Below are 21,875 nucleotides of genomic sequence, written 5' to 3' on the forward strand. Positions count from 1 at the left end.
TCGTGCCTGCCAGGAGCAATTTCTGAGCAGATAGCCAGGATAACCCCTGAGCACCGCCGGGTGTGGCCCAAAAACCAAAAAAAAAAAAAAAAAAAAAGGCAATATGAAGTATGAAGATAACCCCAAGGTACTTAATGTAATTAAAATAACAGAACTGCATTGGAGAAATCAAATTGCTGGAGTGCTTACTTTACATGCAGGAAGTATAAATTCAGTGCCAGAACCACATAGTCCTCCAATGCCACCAGGATCTACCTCTATTCAAGCCAAGGAAGGCCCACAAACCAAAAGAAAAACTACAGGCCAGAGAGATAGCCTTAAGGTAGGGCATTTGCCTTGCATGCTGAAGGACAGTGGTTCGAATCCCGGCATTCCATATGGTCCTCCAAGCCTGACAGGTGCGATTTCTGAGCATAGAGCCAGGAGTAACCCCTGAGTGCTGCCAGGTGTGACCCAAAAACAAAACAAAACAAAAAGAAAAGAAAAACTACAGTAGATTAAGAGCTAGTGGTACTGCTCAGTGTTAGAGTACTTGGATATATGAGGCCATGGGTTTAATCCATGGTTATTTTAAACCCCCAAATAAATTTTAAAAAGAATAAATTAATATGGAAACTAGTCTCTGGAATATATCAGAACATATTCAGATAGTTTTTATATTTGGTTTATATTACATGACAACACTTTTTGTATGTTAGTTTTTTGGATCATAACTGGCAATGCTTAGGGGTTGCTACTGGCTCTGCTCTCAGGAATCACTCATGAGGTACTCAGGGGACCATATGGGATGATGAGGATCAAAACTGGGCCAGCTGCATGCAAGGCAAGCACCTTAAGCACTGTACTACTGCTCTGGTCTCTACATGACAATATTTTTATAATTATATGTGTTATTGTTCCTGTCTTGTTTGGGGGCCACACCCACCAGTGCTTGGCTCTGAGTTGAGAGTGAGGCAGAGGTAGGGAGGTTGCCCCTGGCCTTTTCCTAGTATTTTATTTAGAACAATTTCACTGCTTCACATTGTGAAATATCAGATATTCTTTGATTCCATGGAGTTGCAATTCATAAAACAGCTTAATTCCTATAGAATATGAAATTGTTTGATTTTTGAAATTACAGACCTTGTCTTTAGAGTTACAAGACTTTTCAATATTATTGTTTTAGATTTTTTAAATTCAGTAGTGTTGAGGCTGCAACAATAGCACAGCAGTAAGACATTTGCCTTGCATGCGGCAAATCCAGGACCTACCCCAGTTCTAATCCGGGCATCCCATATGGTGTCCCGAGAGCCTGCCAGGAGCGACTTCTCAGAACAGAGCCAGAGTAACTACTGAGCACCGCCGGGTGTGACCCAAAAACCAAAAAAAAAAAAAAAAAAAAAAAAGTAAATTCAGTTGTGTTGAGGTATCAGTTTATGCTCTTGAAGTCCTTGTTTCACAGTTGCGAAGCTGCTATACCTCTCCACTAGTGTTTCAGGTCACATTCTTTGAAGAATAATGCTACCGAATTTCCCCCTTGATAATTTAAAGGAATAATGTCATATCTAAAGTTTGTTTTCAAGTTGTGGTTGGGGGGGGGAGTTTGGTTTTTGGATTTTGGTTTTTTGGGTCATACCCGGCAGTGCTCATGGTTACTCCTGGTTCCTCGCTCAGAAATCACTCCTGGCAGGCTCAGGGGACCATATGGGATGCCGGGATTCAAACCAATGACCTTCTACATGAAAGGCAAATGCCCCACCTCCATGCTATCTCTCCGGCCCCTAGTTGTGGTATTTTTTTTAATTAATTAAAGAAGCATGGTTTACAAAGTTACTGATAGTTGAGTTTTAGGCATATATTTCAACACAATCCCACTGCCAGGGTCAACACCCACAACCAATACTCCCATAATCCATTATCTCTCTCATTCTACCCTTGCCTGCCCACTTATCAAGCACATTACAAAGTTTTGGTGGTTACAACCTAGATCTCATGTCAGTATTGTTGAATCTGTGCTTTGTCTGTATAGCTGTATCAATCACTCTTCCACATCATCAATATATCCAAAGCCCTATTTCCCCATTAATTCTCTTTCTCACCATCTTCCTTCCCACCTTGATTTCTTTTCTTCTCTGTCCTCAAATTGTGTTCTAAAAATAAAATTAGGGGGCCAGCGAGGTGGCACTAGAGGTAAGGTGTCTGCCTTGCAAGCGCTAGCCACGGAAGGACCGAGGTTCGATCCCCCGGTGTCCCATATGGTCCCCCCAAGCCAAGGGCAATTTCTGAGTGCTTAGCCAGGAGTAAACCCTGAGCTTCAAAAGGGTGTGGCCAAAAAAAAAAAAAAAAACGATTAAATAAAATTAGGGGCCGGAGAGATAGCATGGAGGTAAATCATTTGCCTTGCATGCACAAGGCCGGTGGTTCAATCCCGGCATCCCATATGGTCCCCTGAGCCTGCCAGAAACGACTTCTTTTTTTTTTTTTCAGGAGCGACTTCTGAGCATAGAGCCAGGAATAACCCCTGAACGTGTCCGGGTGTGATCCAAAAACCAAAAAATAAATAAATAAATAAATAAATTTAGGGGTCAGGGGGCCAGAGTGATAGCACAGCGGTAGGGTTAGGGTTACACACGGCTGACCCAGGATGGACCTGGGTTCAGTCCCTTGTGTCCTATATGGTCCTCCAAGCCAGGAGCGATTTCTGCGTAAATAGCCAGGAGTAACCCCTGAGTATCACTGGGTGTGGCCAAAAACAAAACAAAATTAAGGGGCCAGGGAGATAATGCCAAAGGGCTTGAATCCATGTTTCATATACAGGAACCATAAGTCCCATCTCTGACATCTACATGTACCCCAGAGAACTGCTAGGACCAAGCCAGGAAAAAGACCTTCATGCCCTCGCACTACAGGAAGTGGCCTACACACACACACACACACACACACACACACACACACACACACACACACACATGCACACACATCAAAACATTTCCCCCTTTTTTTTGGTTTTTGGGTCACACCCGGCAGTGCTCAGGGGTTACTCCTGGCTGTCTGCTCAGAAATAGCTCCTGGCAGGCACGGGAGACCTTATGGGACACCGGGATTCGAACCAACCACTTTTGGTCCTGGATCGGCTGCTTGCAAGGCAAACGCCGCTGTGCTATCTCTCCGGGCCCAACATTTCCCTTTTAAAGTGATTTTAAGCACTGAAGTTTTATATCAGGGAAGAAGATTCAGAGGACTGGATCATAGCTTTTTCATGAAGGAACCCAGATTAGACCCATGACAACATATTATTTTTCTAGAGTATTTCTGGGAGAAACCCAAAAAAATGACCATATGTGGACCAAAAACATATAAATAAATACTAAAAATTATACTGTGAGACCCAGATATGATCTCTGGAACCAGTTAGTCCCAGAATACCTACTCACTAAACAAGACTTTAAGTGCTACAAGGTGGCATCCCAAAGCAAAAACAAAACAAAGCAAACAAGTGAACAATTAAATGTTGGAGGGCCCGGAGAGATAGCACAGCAGCGTTTGCCTTGCAAGCAGCAGATCCAGGACCTAAGGTGGTTGGTTCGAATCCCGGTGTCCCATATGGTCCCCCGTGCCTGCCAGGAGCTATTTCTGAGCAGACAGCCAGGAGTAACCCCTGAGCACCGCCAGGTGTGGCCCAAAAACAAAAAACAAAACCAAACAAAAAACAATTAAATGTTGGTCACCAAATCAATATTAGTGATTTGTTTTTGTTTTGTTTTGTTTGTTTTTTTGTTTGTTTTTGCATCACACCCAGTGGCACTCAGGGGTTACCTTTGGCTCTGTGCTCAGAAATTGCTTCTGGCAGGCTCATGGGACCATATGGGATGTGGAATTCGAACCACCATCCTTCTGCATGCAAGGCAAATGCCTTACCTTCATGCTATCTCTCTGGTTCCCAATATTAGTGATTTTAGGGCCAAAAAAAAAAAAGATTAAACTAAGTATAGGATGATCACAAGTATGATTTTACAGTAAATTTTTTTGCACAAAATCTTTGTATTTATCAAATTTTGTCTCTGCTTTTCATGCATCTTTTCATCTCTTTCAGGAGACAATCTCTTCAGTTATGTTTCTTTGTGTGTGTGTGTGTGTGTGTGTGTGTGTGTGTGTGTGTGTGTGTGTGTGTTTAAAGCCAGTCAACTTGAGCAGTGTGGGGGTTATATACCAACTTTGTGATACTAATGTTAATAAGTTCTGATAAACCACTGCCCTCAGACCAGCCTTCAGTTATGTATTATATTATGTACACATAAAATATATTCTATTGCTTGAGGTAAACTTAATGTTTTTTTAACTAGATTTTTATTGAAACTTAAGAGGCTGTTAGAGGAGAAACATGTTTAAGAGAGAACACAGGCAGCATAGAGACAAGCAAGTGAGTTGTATGTTTAAGGGAAAACACAGGCTAGAAGACTAAGCCTTAATGCTTTGTTCTTTTTTTTTTTTTATGCTTTGTTCTTATTTATTTATTGGTTTGGGGGCCACTCCCAGCAGCAGTGCTCAGGGGTTACTCCTGTCTCTGCTGACAGATCCTTACAGTATTCTTATGGACCAAATGGGATGCCAGGTTTTGAACCCTGGCCAATCTCATGCTAGGCAAACGCCCAACCTGCTGTAGTATTGTTCCTACCCCTTAATGTTTTTGTTTTTGCTTTTGTTTTGTAAGTGCAAGCTTACAATTGTTTGTTATTTTAAATGGGTGGGTTTTTTTTTATGAAAATGAAGTAAAGCTGTAAGTTGCTATCTCGTGATCTCCCCAAGCAAGGATCAAATGTAATTCTTTGCTATGTAACAAGGACTCATACCATTACTGCAATACTCAATGTATCTCTGTTACGTTATGAAACCTTTTTTTTGTTATTCTATTGTTGGTATATTGAGCTTTCTTTCACTGTTGGCACCTGATGATCTTCTTTGATGTCATATTTTTTGTTAATATTTAAGTATTATTAGGAAACAGCAAGTGAATTTTCAAGCACACAAGCAGATCTTGAATATTTTCAATAGTGTTCCACCTTTTAAGCAATTAAATTTCTTTTCTTCACCTAGTGTTCACTTGGCAAGAAGAGTGCTTCAGTTAGAAAAGCAGAACTCATCAGTTTTAAGAGACCTGGAACATCATAAGGACAAAATTACACAACTTTCACAAGAGGTAAATAACCAAAAGAAACGCATGTCAAGTATTACAATATTCACTTACTGTACTTCTTTGTTATTTTCCTTTTGTAGACTTTCTGAACAGTTTTAAAATAAGCTGTTTGCTAGTACAACATCATTTTACAATTTATGAAACTAAATGTTCAAGCATATAAAACAACTTATATACAGTTCATTGAAAAACTAAGATCAAAGGAGAGATTAAATGCCCAGACTAAATATAAATGCAGACTAGACAGACAAAGCTTTGGCTTCCAAGAATATCAACTGGCAAAGCAAGTTTGGCAAATTTTGGTGGCATTTGTAAGTTTTGAACTAAAACCTTGGTTTTAAATAGATTTGTCTTTTTGTGTTCTTGAGTCTGTCATTTATAAAACATAGAGACTTTTTGCAATGTCTTTGTCATCTTTTCATTATTTATACCGTATCTAATTGCATTTCTTTTTTTACTTCTGAAATTCAAGCTATGAATCTATCAGATGCAAAGATGTCAACTCATTAGTGTTCTTTTCTCCTGACTTTCAGCATAACAAGTTTTTATTTTACTACTTTAAAACTTTTTTTTTTCTTGACTAGGGATATAGCTTGGTAGGAGAAAGGTAGACAACTTACTTTATATGTATGAAAATCTGCCTTCAAGTCTCAGAACCATTGGTACCACATGGTCCCCTGAGCAGTGCTAGGAGTGATCACCAAGCACCAAGCTGAGTGTAACCCACACATACTAAGGTGTGCGACCAAACCAAAAAATATTATTGGAAAAATCATGAGATCCCCTTGACTGCAGTTTATTATTATTTTTTATCTTTACATGTTATGATTTATAGTACTGTAATGGCTTCAGACATACCATTTCATCCCTACTACCAAAGTACACACTTTCCTCTACCGGGTCCCAAAGGCCGCTTCCATTCACCTCTTTCCCTTCTCCATACTCAGTTACCTGAACCAATTCTCCAGTTGTGGTGCCTTTACCATTTGTTGCTCCCTTAATGTTTAGCTTTAAGTCTGTTGTGTTTTTGTTTGTTTGTTTGTTTGTTTTGGGTCACACCCGGCGGTGCTCAGGGGTTACTCCTGGCTGTTTGCTCAGAAATAGCTCCTGGCAGGCACAGAGGACCATATGGGACACCGGGATTCGAACCAACCACCTTTGGTCCTGGATCGGCTGTTTGCAAGGCCAACGCCGCTGTGCTATCTCTCCGGGCCCGTCTGTTGCGTTTTTACTGTTGTATATAAAATATCTTTTCTAACCTACGGTCACAGGAATTTGTTTTCTAGATATTCAGAGTTTGATTTGTGGTCAACTTTTAATTTTTTGTATAGTATGTCAGATATAAGTTGAAATTCATTCATTTATATATTGAAACCAGCATCATTTATTTCAAAAAAAATTATTGAAAGGGGCCAGTGAGGTGGTGCTAGAGGTAAGGTGTCTGCCTTGCAAGCGCTAGCCAAGGAAGGACAGCGGTTCGATCCCCTGGTGTCCCATATGGTCCCCCCAAGCCAGGGGCAATTTCTGAGCGCTTAGCCAGGAGTAACCCCTGAGCATCCAACGGGTGTTGCCAAAAAAAAAAAATTATTGAAAATTGGGTTTTTGTGTATATGTCAATACTACACCATTCTGCTTCCTGGGATTTTATAATATCTTTATACTAGATGGTACTGGTCCTTTGGCTCTGTTTGTTTTCAGTACATTTTTACTATTCTTTGCATTTCCATGTGAATTCTGTGATCATTTCTAGTAAAAAAAAAATCTTATACTGATCTTTACAGAGATTTCTTTGAATCTTATATATGAAGTAGAATTGACATCTTGCATTTTTGTTTTTGTTCATGGTTTACTCAGGAATTATTCCTAGCAGTGTTTGGGGGTCTACATAGATTGCAAGGGATTGAATCCAGATTGCCCAAGTGCCAAGCAAGTACCCAACCCACAGTTATACTGCACCTACCTCTAGAATTGGCATTTTAACAATACTGAATATTCTGACCCATGAACCCAAAATATCTTTGTATTTTTCTATATCCTTAATTTTTCTTGAGAGTGCTATTTTTTCTTCTTTGTCTCTTCCCTCCCTTTCATTGTTATCATCATCAACATCGTCATCATTTTTGTTGTGGTGTCCAGAGGTCACAACCTTAATTGCATTGCTCACATGATTACATCATGGTACACTAGGGATCACTCCAAGATAACTCCAGGTATTGCACTCGTCAGTGTGAATTGATGCTAGGGACTCAACTTCAGATCTCTGCATGAAAGCTAGATCTCTACCACTGAACCACAATCCTGAACTCTTAATAATGTTACTTAGTATAAAACGCTTCACATCTTTTGACAAGAATTGGTGTGGTGGTATATATTTTGCCATCCTTTCATTTTTTCCACTATTACTACCATTCTGGAAAGTATAAAAGATCCAGAAAATAACAGCACACTTTGTAACACACATCCTAGTATCAATACTGAATTAGCAAATCAATCTTTGTTTATTTCTTTTTTTTTGTTTTGTTTTTTGTTTTTGGTTTTTGGTTTTTGGTTTTTGGGGTCATATCCAGCAGTGCTCAGGGGTAACTCCTGGCTCTATGCTCAGAAATTGCTCCTGGCAGACTTGGGGGACGAAATATAGGTGCCAGGAATGGAGCCGGATACCTCTCAGGTTGGTCATGTGCAAGGCAAATGCCCCACTGCTGTGCTATCTCTCTGGCCCCTAACATTTTTCTTTTCTGTTTTATTTTTGTTTTTTGTTTGTTTGTTTGTTTGTTTATTCATTTGGGCTACACCCAGCAGTGTTCAGGGGTTACCCCTGGCTCTACACTCAGAAATTACTCCTGGCAACTTCGATATAGCTCCAGCCACTCTCTTTTTTTTTTTTATTTTCTTCTCTCTTTTTCTTTCTTTCTTTTTCTTTTTTTCTTTTCATGTTTGGGCCATATCTGGCAGTGCTCAGGGACTACTGCTGACTCTCTACTCAGGAATTACTCCTGGCAGTGCTCAATCGACCATATGGAATGACAAGGATTGAACCAGGGTCAGCTGCATGCACTACAAACACCCTACCTACCTACTGACCTTCAGTTCCTGGATTAACAAATTTTAATACATTTGTCATTTTCTTTTAATGAAGTACAATATAACAAGTAAAGTGCATTTTCCCTCTGTTCTCCTCTGTAATAGCATTTTTATTATTTTTCTTGTTTTTTTTCTGGGGGAGGGTCACATCCAACAATTCTCGGGTTACTCCTAACTCTGCATTCAGGAATCACTCCTGGCTGTTCTCAGGGGACTATATGTGATGCCTAAGATCAAACCTAGGTCAGCCATATTAAGGCAAAACCCCCTATCCACTAAACAATCACTCTGGACCTTCTAATCTAATATCCTTCTATGCAGTCCCATTCTCCTACCTTCGTAGAGGCACATATGATGAATAATTTGTGAGTTGATTTTAATATATATATTGGCCCATAAGGATATATCATCACTTTGTCCTTTATACACAAATGTTTTCTTATATAGCACCTTAAGTTTCCATTTAGCATTTGAAATCTATCCTTAATTAGATGGAACTGTTCTGCTTTCAAGTGTCTGTGTTCTGTTGTTCTGGTAGTTGTCAGTCTTTTTTTGGGGGGGAGGGTCACACCGGCGCACTCGGGTTACTCCTGGCTCTGCACTCAGAAATTGCTTCTGGCAGGCACAGGAGACCCTATGGGTTGCCGGGATTCGTCCTGGATCGACTGTGTGCAAAGCAAACGCCCTACTGCTGTGCTATCTCTCCTGCTCCAGTTGTCAGTCTTTGGGGTTCCTTGCTTGCAGCCAGCTTACCACCTCTACTCTCATATGATGACATCCTTTGAGTTTTTGGATATGGTTAACTTTTTATTTTTTACTTTTTTGGTTTTTGGATCACATCCGGCAGCACTCAGGGGTCACTCCTGGCTCTGTGCTCAGAAATCACCCCTGGCAGGTATAGGGGACCATATGGGATGCCGGGATTCGAACCACTGTCCTTCTGTATGAAAGGCAAACGCCTTACCTCCATGCTATCTCTCCGGCCCCGGATCTAATTAACTTTTTATATCATTTTCTCTTCTTTCCAGGAGTCTTCCCTGTCCTCTCAGCACAAACTTGAGCATATTAGTGACTGTATTCTTATACTTGGGTCTTGGAAGGCAGCTCATTCATGGCCTTCCATCTCCATCCTTTTATTTCTTCAGGGGTTGCCAGGTCAGTTTGAAGGCCAAATCCCAGTGGAGCTCAGGGGCAATTCCTGACTGTATTCTAGAATCAGTCCTGGCAGTGCTCTTGAAATCATATGTGGTACTCAGGGTAGAACAAGGAGTGAACCAGAATCATATATGTGTGTATGATGTGTGTGTGTATATATATATATATATACATATATATACATATACATATATATAATATATAAGTCAATATATATGTGTATATGCCTTATACATAAGGCAAATGCTTTATCTCATGTTATCTCTCTAATCCCATCATCCTACTTTTAGTCTCTTTATATTTTTCTAAGTTTTTATAAGTAATATGTAATGTCGGTTCATACTTTGGAAAAATAGGACTTTGGACTTATTAAAACACTTATATTTGGAGGCTGAAGAGATAAGACAGTGGTAGGACATTTGCCTTGCATGCAGAAGGATGGTAGTTCTAATCCCGGCATTCCATATGGTCCCCCGAGCCTGCTGGGGGCCATTTCTGAAGATAGAGCCAGAAGTAGCCCCTGAGCGCTGCTGGGTGTGACCCAAAAACAAACAAACAAAAAAACACACTTCACTGATAGTAAGCTAGACAAAGAGGGGACCACCTACTCTAGCAGTCCGGGAGGTGATGGTGGGTTGCAGAAAGGGAATGGGGAAGTGGGGAGGACAAATTTGGAGGTGGGTATTCCCCTGATTCAATGTTAATATGTACCTAAAATACTAATGTGAAAGATACATAAGCCACTATGATCAGAATAAAAATTAAAAAAAATTTTGGGGGGCCCAGAGAGAGCATAGCGGCGTTTGCCTTGCAAGCAGCCGATCCAGGACCAGAGGTGGTTGGTTCGAATCCCGGTGTCCCATATGGTCCCCCATGCCTGCCTGGAGCTATTTCTGAGCAGACAGCCAGGAGTAACCCCTGAGCACCACTGGGTGTGGCCCAAAAACCAAAAAAAAAAAAAAAAACCCACACACACTTATATTCAATATGTGATTTTGAGAAGGGGTGGGACCAAACCTGGTGGTACTTAGGGCTTACTCCTAACTCTGTGCTCAGGTATTATTCCTGGCATATTCAGGGGATCATATTGGTGCCAAGGATCAAACCAGGGTTAACCACGTGCGAGGAAGTCAAGTGCCTTAAACACTGTGCTGTCTCTCCAGATAAACCTTTTCTTTTCTTTTGCACCATACCACCACAGTGCTCAGAGCTTATTTCTGGCAGGGCTTGGTGGGGGGATTCATATGGAAAGCTGGGACTCGAACTCAGGCCATGCAAAGCAAGTGCCTCACACACAATTCTAAGTCCACCTCTTTACCCCACTTCATTGCAGTTGTTTTAGACTTAAGTATATATCTTTAGCTTAGCACTGTCTAGTTTTCTGCGGTTTTACCATGTCACGCATAGTAAAAACTTAAAATCAGATACATCTATTTGTTTCCACACCCAACCTTTGTGATGTTATTGCCATATATTTCCCTTATGTATACATATTTATATAAAGTGCATATTACATTACTAATATTTTTCTTTAAATTGTTAATCATTTAAAGGTGTTCATTAAATAACAAAGACTAGTATTCTATTTTAGCCAAATACTTGCCATGTCAGATATTTCTTATTCCTTTGTATATGTCCAAGTTTTCCATTTGGCATCATATTCTTTCCAATTGGTTATATATTTAACAATATTTAGTGTAGGTCTGCTGGTAATAAATTTTCCACTTATGCAGAAAGTTTTTTCATCATATATGGTTTGAGTTTTGTTTTACATATCTTTCTCTTTTCTTATTATACCTTATTAATTTTGAGACCCTGTGAGCACTCTCTCTCTCTCTCTCTCTCTCTCTCTCTCTCTCTCTCTCTCTCTCTCTCTCTCTCTCTCTCTCTCTCTCTCTCTCCCCCCTTCTCTCATCTCCTTTCTCTCTCTCTCCTCTCCTCTCTCTTGCTCCTTTTCTTTCTCATGCTCAGGTTCCTGCTCACATAAGTGCTTGGAGAGGGTTGACCTTGCATAGTAGTAACTGAATCTGGGCCTCCCTCTTGCAAAGCACTTAATTCTACCCCTCTGAGCTCCATGGCACCTTATAGATTTTTGAGGCTTCATTTTTGTTGTTGACTTGGGATCAGGGGGATGTTTAATAGTAAAAGACAGACATGGTGGTTAGCATTACCGTATTTTCCGGCGTATAAGACGACTTTTGAAACAAAAAAAAAAAGTCAACCGAAAATTGGGAGTCACCGAGTATATCCCGAAAAATGTTTCAATAAGCCGCTAAACGAAAATTGTCTGAATATTGCCACAAAATGAATTTTCCAACTCAATCCTGCACCAATCACTGCAAGGCTGCTCGGACTGCCTCTCTAACTCAGCCAATCCAAGCAGGCTTTTTATGCATGCAAATTAGACAATGTTCTGGACCCGAATCTACACTGTCAAAAGCCTGCTCAGATTGGCCAGAGTCAGAGAGGAAGTCTATTACAGTAGAACCTTTGGACCTTTGCTTGTTGTGATTGGCTAACTGTGGAAGATACTGTTGCAACACAGGAACATTCTGTCCTATACAGCAAATATAGGCCTAAACCTATGTTTTAACTGTAAAATTAGGGGGTCATCTTATACGCCTGGTTGTCTTATACTCCGGAAAATATGGTATATTTTCCCTTGAATTTGACCTTTTTTCTCTTTCAGTACTTGAAAGATTGCTGCACTGCCTCTTGTTTGTATTGTGTCTGCCAGCAAATACGCTAGCATACTTCTCTTTGTTCCCCTCTAGGTAATTTGTCTTATTTAGCTTCCTGCTTAGTTTTTGTTTTGTTTTGGTCTTGGTTTTGGGGACACACCTGGCTTTTGCTCAGAAATTACTTCTGGCAGGCTTGGGGCAAGGGAAATATAGGACGCTGGGGATCAAAACCAGGTCAGCCAGCCATATGCAAAGCAAATGCACTACCCTCTGTGCTCTCTGGCCCAGCTTAGTTTTCTTTAAGTAATCTGACTTTAAAGAATTTCCTTATGATATACCTTGCTGTAGCTTCTTTTCCTGTACATGGGTCAGGAAAACACCTAGCATTGCTTTGCCAAATCAAACCTTAGTAATATAAGCCCTGCCACTTATATAGAAAATACTGGGTATCCAAGATAGGTTGTAAAAATCACCCCAGGCGCCTATCTCCAACCCCAAATGAATGACTCTAAATCAGGGTTGCTCATGAAATTATCCAAACCAGGCTGAGGATGAAACACATGTAGTTTGGCATTTTTTTTTTGCTAGTATGGAGTGCCTGCTGCTTGCCACAATTACCGTTTTTATTGAGTCTATACTCAAGGCTATTCTGAGCCTGTCCCACCCAGATTTACATATAAGACAATCTTTGTTTTGGGTGAAACCACATTGTGAAAAAAAAAAAACAGATACAAAGAAACTAGGGATAAACTGATTTAGGTAAAATAAGGTGTAACCAACAACAGGTCTCTAGATGCAAGCATGCATTTCGTCCATTGAGCTATCCAACCTGGCAATCTCAGGAGACCTTATGGGATGGGAGGCCCAGGATCAAACTCATGTTCAAGGCAAACGCCCTCCCCGCTGTTCTATTGCTGCAGCCCCTCTTCTCTCTTTCCCTTTTGAGATGCCAATCAGATATATATTGTTTCTTTCCTGAAGTTGTCCTATAATAGAAAAATGATATATTCCTCTCTCTATTACATTTTTTTCTCTTTTCCATTTACATCATGCTGTATCTTTAAGTCCATTGATTTTTTCCCCCCAGTATTCAACAAAAACACCAAGAGTGTTTTTAACAAACTTGTTATTGTGTTCGTAGTTCAGTTAGATCTTTTCTGTTCTAAAGCATGGAAAATACCATTTCAATAATGTTTTGATATACTTATAGGCTATATATATTATTTGTGAAATTTCTTGCTTGAGTTCAATTAAATTGATTTATCTCATTATTCATTATATTAGTCTCCTGTGCTTGCCTACAAATTTTGTATTGGATGCCAGGCATAAATTTTGCCCTTAAACTAGATGTATTTTGAATATGTGTATAGTAAGCCTTTAATGTTACTACCTCATTCCTTTACATAAGTGAAATAGAATTTCCTGGAGTAATATCAAATGAAAATAGATATTTGCTTCTTACAAGTATCTGTAAGCTGGGGCCTGAGAGATAGCATGGAGGGTAAGGCGTTTGCCTTTCATGCAGAAAGTCATCGGTTCGAATCCCGGTGTCCCATATGGTCCCCCGAGCCTGCCAGGAGCAATTTCTGAGCATGAAGCCAGGAGTAACCCCTGGGCGCTGCCGGGTGTGACCCAAAAACAAGTATCTGTAAGCTGTGTTCTTGAAATTGGTTCCCTTTTTCCAGAAACAGTTTGATCCTTCATCACCTTCTAAGCCCCAATTAGGCAAAGAACAGCTCCTTTGAAGGGTGATTCCTCACCAGATACATTCCCCTTATCTGTGCTTTCTCCCATGTCTGTGAGTTGATAGGTTTCTACTTTGACTGGGACAAGCAGGAACTATATTCCTCCCCCGTGTGATCTTTAGGGACTGTTTCCTCTAATCTCACCAGTGTTCTGTCTCTGATCTCTCAGTTTCCTTACACACCTATATTATTCAGTGTCTGTTGAATACTTAAGGACTGTATGTGAATCTCCACTTACGCAATTTGCTTTTCTTTAAGTACTCTGCCGTATGAACTACAACCATCTTAGTTTCTACTTCTTACAAAAAGTTCTTTAATTCAAGGATCTAAAAGGCTATGTCTTAATTCCCCTTCCCACTCTAGAAATTCTCTCTGCAATAAAAGGCAGCAAGTTTAGGGCTGGGCTCATTTTTTTTATTTCCAGTGTCACCAGGATCACTGTCTTTCCTAGCTTGATTTGTGCTATTTCAAAACATTTTTCCATAATTGACCCTGTTTTGTGAAAGAGAAAAAATAAACTGTATCTACGCATGTGCTCACTTAATTCCCAAGGATTCACTAAGTTCAGAATAGAGTACTAATCATAATTTTGTTAGGGAGAAGAATATCTAAGCTAAATCCTAGGGCATGCTACATTACCACCATCAAGAATTTGTGTGACTTAGCTGCCTTGAAACCTGTATGTTTGCTCTTTTTTGTTTCCACTCAATAGGTATTTTTCAAACTTCTACTCTACTCAGTCACTGAATATGGTCTTAACATGCACAGTCTTGTTTATTATTTTTATCATATGCTTATAGATATTTATTTATTATGGCTCATTTAATTTCCAAAAACTTACCTAGCAAATATTATATCCACAATCCAAAATTATCAAATAGTGAGTTTTAATTGCTTGGAATCTAGTATGTGGGAGGCATTTAATGAAATCTAGGTAATTTCTTGTGAAGCTATAAGCTCATCCATTTGGAAGAGACTTACAAATACAAGGATAAAATTAGGCCCGGAGAGATAGCACAATGGCGTTTGCTTTTGCTTTTTTTTTTTTTTTTTGGTTTTTGGTTTTTGGGTCACACCCGGCAATGCTCAGGGGTTACTTCCGGTTCTACGCTCAGAAATCGCATCCTATCAGGCTCGGGGGACCATATGGGATTCGAACCACCATCCTGCTGCATGCAAGGCAAACGCTTTACCTCTATGCTATCTCTCAACCCTGATCTTGCTATTTTTGTTATTTTGAGTATACTGTATCTTGGAGCTTTTCTAATTGGGTCTATTTTCAGTGGGACCCTTCTCATCTCTTGTATCACCATGCTTGTAATCTTTAGCTCTGGGAAGTTCTTTTTTTTTTTTTTTTTTGGTTTTTGGGCCACACCCTGTGACGCTCAGGGGTTACTCCTGGCTATGCGCTCAGAAGTTGCTCCTGGCTACTTGGGGGACCATATGGGATGCCGGGGGATTGAACCACGGTCCGTCCTAGGCTAGCGCAGGCAAGGCAGGCACCTTACCTCCAGCGCCACCGCCCGGCCCCCTGGGAAGTTCTTGTCAGTGATTTCTTTTTGTTTTTATTTATCAAACCTAGATCTGTCCCAGGTTGGCCAAATGCAAAGCAAATGACCTACCACTGTGCTATTGCTCCAGTCCCTTCTTCCATGTTATAATAGGGAGCAGGTATATTAAAGGAATATGGAAATGTTCCTTCAGAATATCAGGAAACATATTCACTAGAAGGAAAATTTCAGAATTACCTAAAAATATAACATATGCATTTGTAGATTTTAAAACTTATGGGCCAGAGTGATAGCACGGTGTGTAGAGCATTTACCTACTGACCCAGGTTTGATCCCTGGTATCCCATATGGTCCCCCAAGCTTGCCAGGAATGGTTTCTGAGCACAGAGCCAGGAGTAACCCCTGAGTACTGCTGGGTGTGGCCAAAATTAAAATAAAATGATTAAAAATAAATAAAACTTAGAAAAAAACATAGGAAAGGTATCTAATATATGCTCAGGCAAGGACGAGTGATGGCCAGATGATTAGCTGCTTGATGGTCTCTGTAATGCTTTTTAGCATTATAGTCTAGTATAACCATTGAAATTGAGCTCTTTGATTTCTATTAGTACCTATAAGTTTGTAAATGAACAAATCATCTTCTTCTGCCTAATCAGTCACCAAACCTAACAAATGCTGCAGGTGTTTTTCCAATATCCCAGTGCACCCAGTTCTGGGCAATGATTCTGTATCTCACAGAATGCCCGTAGCCCACCTCTGCATTTTAAAGGGAGAGAGAAAGAGAGACTCCTGTGCCCTGAAAGAACTTAGTCTTTCAACTTCAAGGCCAGTTTTCCCTACCGTATTTCTAAGAGTCCATTGATGTGGGGAAACACCACTCCTTTACATGTCACTCACATGCAAGAGAAACAGATACTGCCAGTTAAAATAGAAGACAGTACTTTATTGTCACTTTAATTTTTCCTTTCAATTTTAGGCTCACACCTTTCAGACTTCAGGCAGAGATTTTCTTTCTACATATTTAAAGTATTCTTTTTTGTAAAGTATGCTTTTTATGTATTTAAAGATTTATTTTTGAAAACTATTTTATTCCTTTATATTTTATTTTTACTGATTGAGATTCTGTGATCTACAGTACTGTCATGAATGGTTTCTCATGTACATAATTCCAATACCACACCCATCACCAGTGTGCCCATCTCCCTTTCAACTCACTCTCTCACCATGTCAATGGTTGGATCAGTTTAAGGCACTCATTTTTATCGTATGACATAATTCCAGTTCTCTACTTTTCTTCTAACACAAATATTGTTTCAGTGCCAAATCACATTTAGTATCTTTGAACATATTTAAATGACAGTTTAAATCAATCTCTAGTGATTGGCCATACTTCAGATTCCAATGGAATCTCAATCGTAGCAGAATAGGATCAAATTTGTTCATGTCAAGCTTGGCAGCAGTTGGTAACAAGCATCATTTTCATAGAAAAGATGAAAACCAGTATGATTTAGTGGGTCTGTCAAATGTATTGACATTTAAACTTATTTCAGTTTTAAAAAATCGACTTTTATTTCACCATTTCAAACACCACACTTGGGTCTGGAACAATAGTCTAGCAGAAATAGTCTTCCTTGTACATAGCCAACTTGGGTTAAATCCACAGTACTGCATATTTTCCCCCACGAGCCTCTAGGAGTGATCCCTGAGCACCACCTGTTTTTTGTGTTTGTGGCCCAAAAACAAATACAAAGAGTAAAAAAAAAAATGTCACACTCAAAAATAGCACTGAGATGAAATACTACATTGCCTGGCTTTTCTTTTCTTCTTTAAATTTGAGTAAAGTTTAATTTTTCAGTACAGTGTGGCAACTAATCAGAATTGGTTTTTATGCTATGGATTATGATTTCCTATGTTAAAATGCTGTTGTCTACTGACAGAGACCATAACCTTTTACATGAATTAGGTCAATTTAATTAGAACATACTTCTTATCCTTATCTTTTTCTATTTGTTCTCCTCTCTCAAGACCTTATTTGCAGCTCCCTTCTGTGCCAGATAATGAGTCTTTTGTTCCTCTGCACCACTTTCTTACCTTCCCATTTCTGTCTCCTGTAGACTTTTTTCTGATTTTCCTTAAATGTTGACTATGCACCAAAATTTTTCATAACACTATTCTGTTCTTAGTCATTCTTTTTTTTCTTTTTTTTTTAAATTTTTTTTAACTTTATTGATTGATTGATTGCGTTTTGAGCCACACATAGCAGCACTCAAGGGTTACTTCTGACTCTGCACTCAGAAATTGCCCCTGGCAGGCTGGGGCCTCATATGGGATGCAGGAATCGAACCAGGTCTCTCCTCATTTAACTCCATGCAAGGCAAATGCCCCACCTCTGTGCTTTCTCTGGCCCCATGTTCTTAGCCATTGTTTGTGGCATCTAAGACACCTACAGTATATCTTTTGTGTTTGATTTTTTGTTTTGAGCCTTGGTGATGTTCAGGGCTTATTACTCCTGACTTAGTGCTCAGGGAACACTCTTGGCATGGCTCAGGAGACCAAATGGGACACCAGAAATTGAACCTGGGTTAGCGGCATGCAAGGCAAGCGCCCTACCCATTGTAATATCTTTTTATCTCACAATGTACATCTATATAAGTATATGGTTTTGGTGTCCTATCTTGAGTAAAACATGAAATTTTCTTAACATCAGGATTCAAAGAGCACAAATGGAATCAAAAAATGTAGGATCCAGGGACATTGCTCAAAAGTGCTGGAGTACAACACTCATGCATGAGGCCCCAGGTTCATTCCCTGACACCACATCCTGCCCTTTAGCACTACTGGGTGTACCTTGTTGGTCCCAGGCTCTGGCATTGTACAGCCTTATTAACTCTGGGCTTGAGCAGCATGTCTTAGGAGATGACAGTCCTAAGCCAAGAATCTTGGAGAATGGCCTCCAGGCCTTTCTCATACCCAGCACCACCACAAAAAAGTCAAGCCCTCCTTATTCTTTCCATTGCATCTCAGAACAGACATCTGTCAGTTCTGCTATTTTAACGGGGTACCCCCACTTCATTCATCTCCTGTCTGAATTATCTTCATAACTGCCTGCTTACCATCACTCTCTTCCTTCTTGTCTCTCTTCCATTTTTTGCTGTTTTGAGCCACACCTGGTAGTGCTTATGGACTACTCCAAGATAGGTGCTCAGGAGTCACTTTTGGGGTTGCTTAAAGAGCCTTTTGTTGCTTAGGCCTCCTGTATACAAAGCATGCATTCTAGCCCCTTAAATTCTTTTTTTTCTTTGTTTGTTTTTTTTGTTTTTGTTTTTGGGTCACACCTGGCAGCACACAGGGGTTACTCCTCACTCTACACTCAGAAATCACTCCTGGCAGGCACAGGGGATCTTATGGGATACTGGGATTCAAACTACCGTCCTTCTGCATGCAAGGCAAACACCTTACCTCCATGCCAGCTCTCTGGCCCCTCCTTAAATTCTTTCTACCTCTCCATCATTACTCTCTTGACTTTAGTCCTCCTCCTTGTTTCTAGATTATGAATATTTGTTTCCTAAGAATAATTATATTGATTTAGCCTCCATTATCCAATTTTAGCCCAGTTCCAGTTTTATATTATAGCACCCTCATACATGCTTCCTGCCCTCACCATCACTAATTACTAATCACACCTCACTGTGCTTTCCCCATATGTATAACTTACGTTTTGCTTACAATTCTCCAAAAAACCTGTGCAATTTGTGTAAAGTATTTACACACTCTCATCTCTTGATTTGTTGTGCTCATGTACCACAATGAGCCCTTAGCTCTCACTTCCTGATGCCCAGACAGGAGCATCAGCCTTTATCTCTACCACTTATCACATGCTTGTTGCTAGTAGGTGGTGAGTAGAAATCTCTTGCAGATCAATTTCTGCTTTTTCTGAGTCAAAATATATTAAAGAGACCCCGGGGGTGGAGGGAAAAAAATATATATTAAAGAATTAAGGGGCACTAGAATGAATCAGAAACAAATTGGAAGTTCCAAGTAAACAGGCTGAAGATGACCAAAAAAAAAAAAAAATCAGAGCTACTCACAAAAAAGAAAATAAGACCCAATATATAGACCCAGTCATATCCTTTTTCTCAAATATAATTACAGAATATCATATATTCCAGCTCCCACCATCATCATGATAAAAAAACATAGTTGCATGGTAAAATCATTAGCAACACTCCAACCTTTACGGAAAACACTCTATAAAGTTGTTTTCTTCTCTTTTTTATTTTAGAGAGAAAACCAAGAGCTAAGATGAATAATAAAAAGATTATAACTGTAAGAATACTTTGCATGTATGTAGCACTTAATCATATTTAACTTAATCACTGGAATTTGAAACCATGGTTTCCAAGTTAGACAGACAGGCTTGAATGACTTGGGCAGTTATTTACCATCTGTAAACCTCAATTTCACAATACTATATACATGTTTGCCCCTAGAATTACAGATAACTCAATCTAAGATAAGCACTTAGCACACTAATCCCACATATTAATCACTCAGTAAATAAAAGGGGCATTTGTCCCATTTCATTCCTCTTTCTGCTACTGGCAGTAATGTTGATAAAATAGGTATTTTTAAAATAAACTTGGCATTTTTAAAGAAATAGTTTCAGAATTAGAGTACATAATACTTTGCCATCTGAAAATATTTCCTGTGGGTTTTCCTATTAAATTTTAAGAGAATATGGCAAGAATTTTATGACAATTTAAAGTAATTTCAGTAAAAAAACAACTACTTGTCACTAAACCTGCAATTTCGTAGAGTAATCAATTGCTCTACTCAAATGTAAAGTATATTTTCTTGCTTGCATACTATTTTATTAAAAGTATAAAAAAAATCACATATTTTATTTTTTAAAATCACATATTTTAACTTAATAAAACTTCACATTAACTAGAATTTTTAATTCAGAGAACATCAATTATTGATAAAGTTCACTTTGTTGAGTCAGGGTATAAAAAAGTAAAAATTAAGCAATATTATGTATTTAGGTATTAAAGATAAACATTATGATCAACAGTGATAATACTTTATTACCAATTTTCAGTGTTGTTAAAACCAGAATTATTATTGGGGCTCAAGAAGTAGCTCAGTGGGCTGAGTGTAGGCTTTGTATATTTAAGGCACATGATCTTTAATAAAAAGCATATCTTCTGGGGTTCCTGCTTTGCATGTAGGGGTCCAGGTTCCATTTTTGGCTCTACATGGCTATTCCTTGGGCACAGAGCCAAGAGAAGCCTGAGAGCACTGCCAGGTAGATCCCAACACACACACACACACACACACACACACACACACACACACACACACACGCACACGCACACGTACACGTACACACGTACACACACAAAACCCTTGCAAAATGCACACCTGACATAGTCACTTGGTTCACACATACTTATCTTGTCTGTGTACATGTATAGATACATATGTGTGTATCTAAAATTATTTTCACAACCCAGTGAATACCCTTATGGCTGTGTAACACTTTCTATCTGTAACTCTTCTGTTTTTCTTTTTTTCTTCTAAAGTGATATAACCCTTGATGTGAAAACACTCTCCCAGACTGATATGTAACAAATTTTCTTTTTCTTCCAAGTACATAATATAACTTTCTACTAATGATAGAGATTGGCAGTTGCTGTCTAATTATACTATCCTAGAGCCAGACTCAAAGTTTTTAAATCTCATTTAAATTTCTAGCCAGGAAGTAGTTCAAAGGACAGGAACATATGATTATAAGGGGGTTAAAGGAGCCCACATCTGGCTGTGCTCAGGGCTTACTCCTGACTCTGTGCTCAGTGATCACTTCTGGTATCATATGTGATGCCAGCAATTTAACCCGGGTTGATCACATACAAGGTATGTGCCCTATCTGCCGTCTACTGCTCTGGCCCTAAAACAGAATTTTCATGTAAGATAGCACCATGCAGTTCCCTGGGTGTGTCACATGGAGCAACTCCCCCAATGTACTTTGGGAGGCTTAGTCCCCAGGCACTACTGGGCATATTCCAAAAACAAAAATTAGAGGAAAATAAAACCTAATTTCTGTTCACTACTAACATTGTAAACTTGGATAAGTTGTTTAACTTCTCTGGACTTTAGTGTTCTCAACTGTAAAATGTTTATTAAGCTCAGAATAAAATAAGTTTTATTGAAACATTTCCTAAGTGGTGAGTGGATTACTCTTAGTTTCGAAACATTATGTTTTATAACATTTAAGAGTGAAAGAAAAAAGACCAGGCAGCAGGAGGGAAAAATAGCTATTAAAAAATAAAAAAGGCTACAGAAATTGTACTGGGGTAAAACTTTTGCCTTGCATACAACTGACCCTGGTTCAATCTCCAGCAATTGATATGACTGCCAAGCACCACAAGGGATTCTGAGCATAGATACAGGAGTTCCACAGAGTATGGCCCAAAATACAAAAAAAATAAATAAAAACAATCTATAAAGAGGCTACATGCTATATGAT

At 39.3% G+C, this 21,875-nt stretch overlaps 1 protein-coding gene across 1 annotated transcript in view; it reads left to right on the plus strand.

The window, feature by feature from the left end:
- Positions 1 to 21,875, plus strand: part of PIBF1 (progesterone immunomodulatory binding factor 1) — a 216,398-nt gene that overhangs the window by 120,571 nt on the left and 73,952 nt on the right. The window contains exon 14 of the mRNA XM_049778914.1: positions 5,074 to 5,176. Coding sequence (XP_049634871.1) covers positions 5,074 to 5,176 — 103 coding nt within the window. The remainder of the gene's footprint in view (positions 1 to 5,073; positions 5,177 to 21,875) is intronic.

Source organism: Suncus etruscus, chromosome 8 (genome assembly GCF_024139225.1).
Source record: "Suncus etruscus isolate mSunEtr1 chromosome 8, mSunEtr1.pri.cur, whole genome shotgun sequence".
Classification (NCBI taxonomy): Eukaryota; Metazoa; Chordata; class Mammalia; order Eulipotyphla; family Soricidae; genus Suncus; species Suncus etruscus.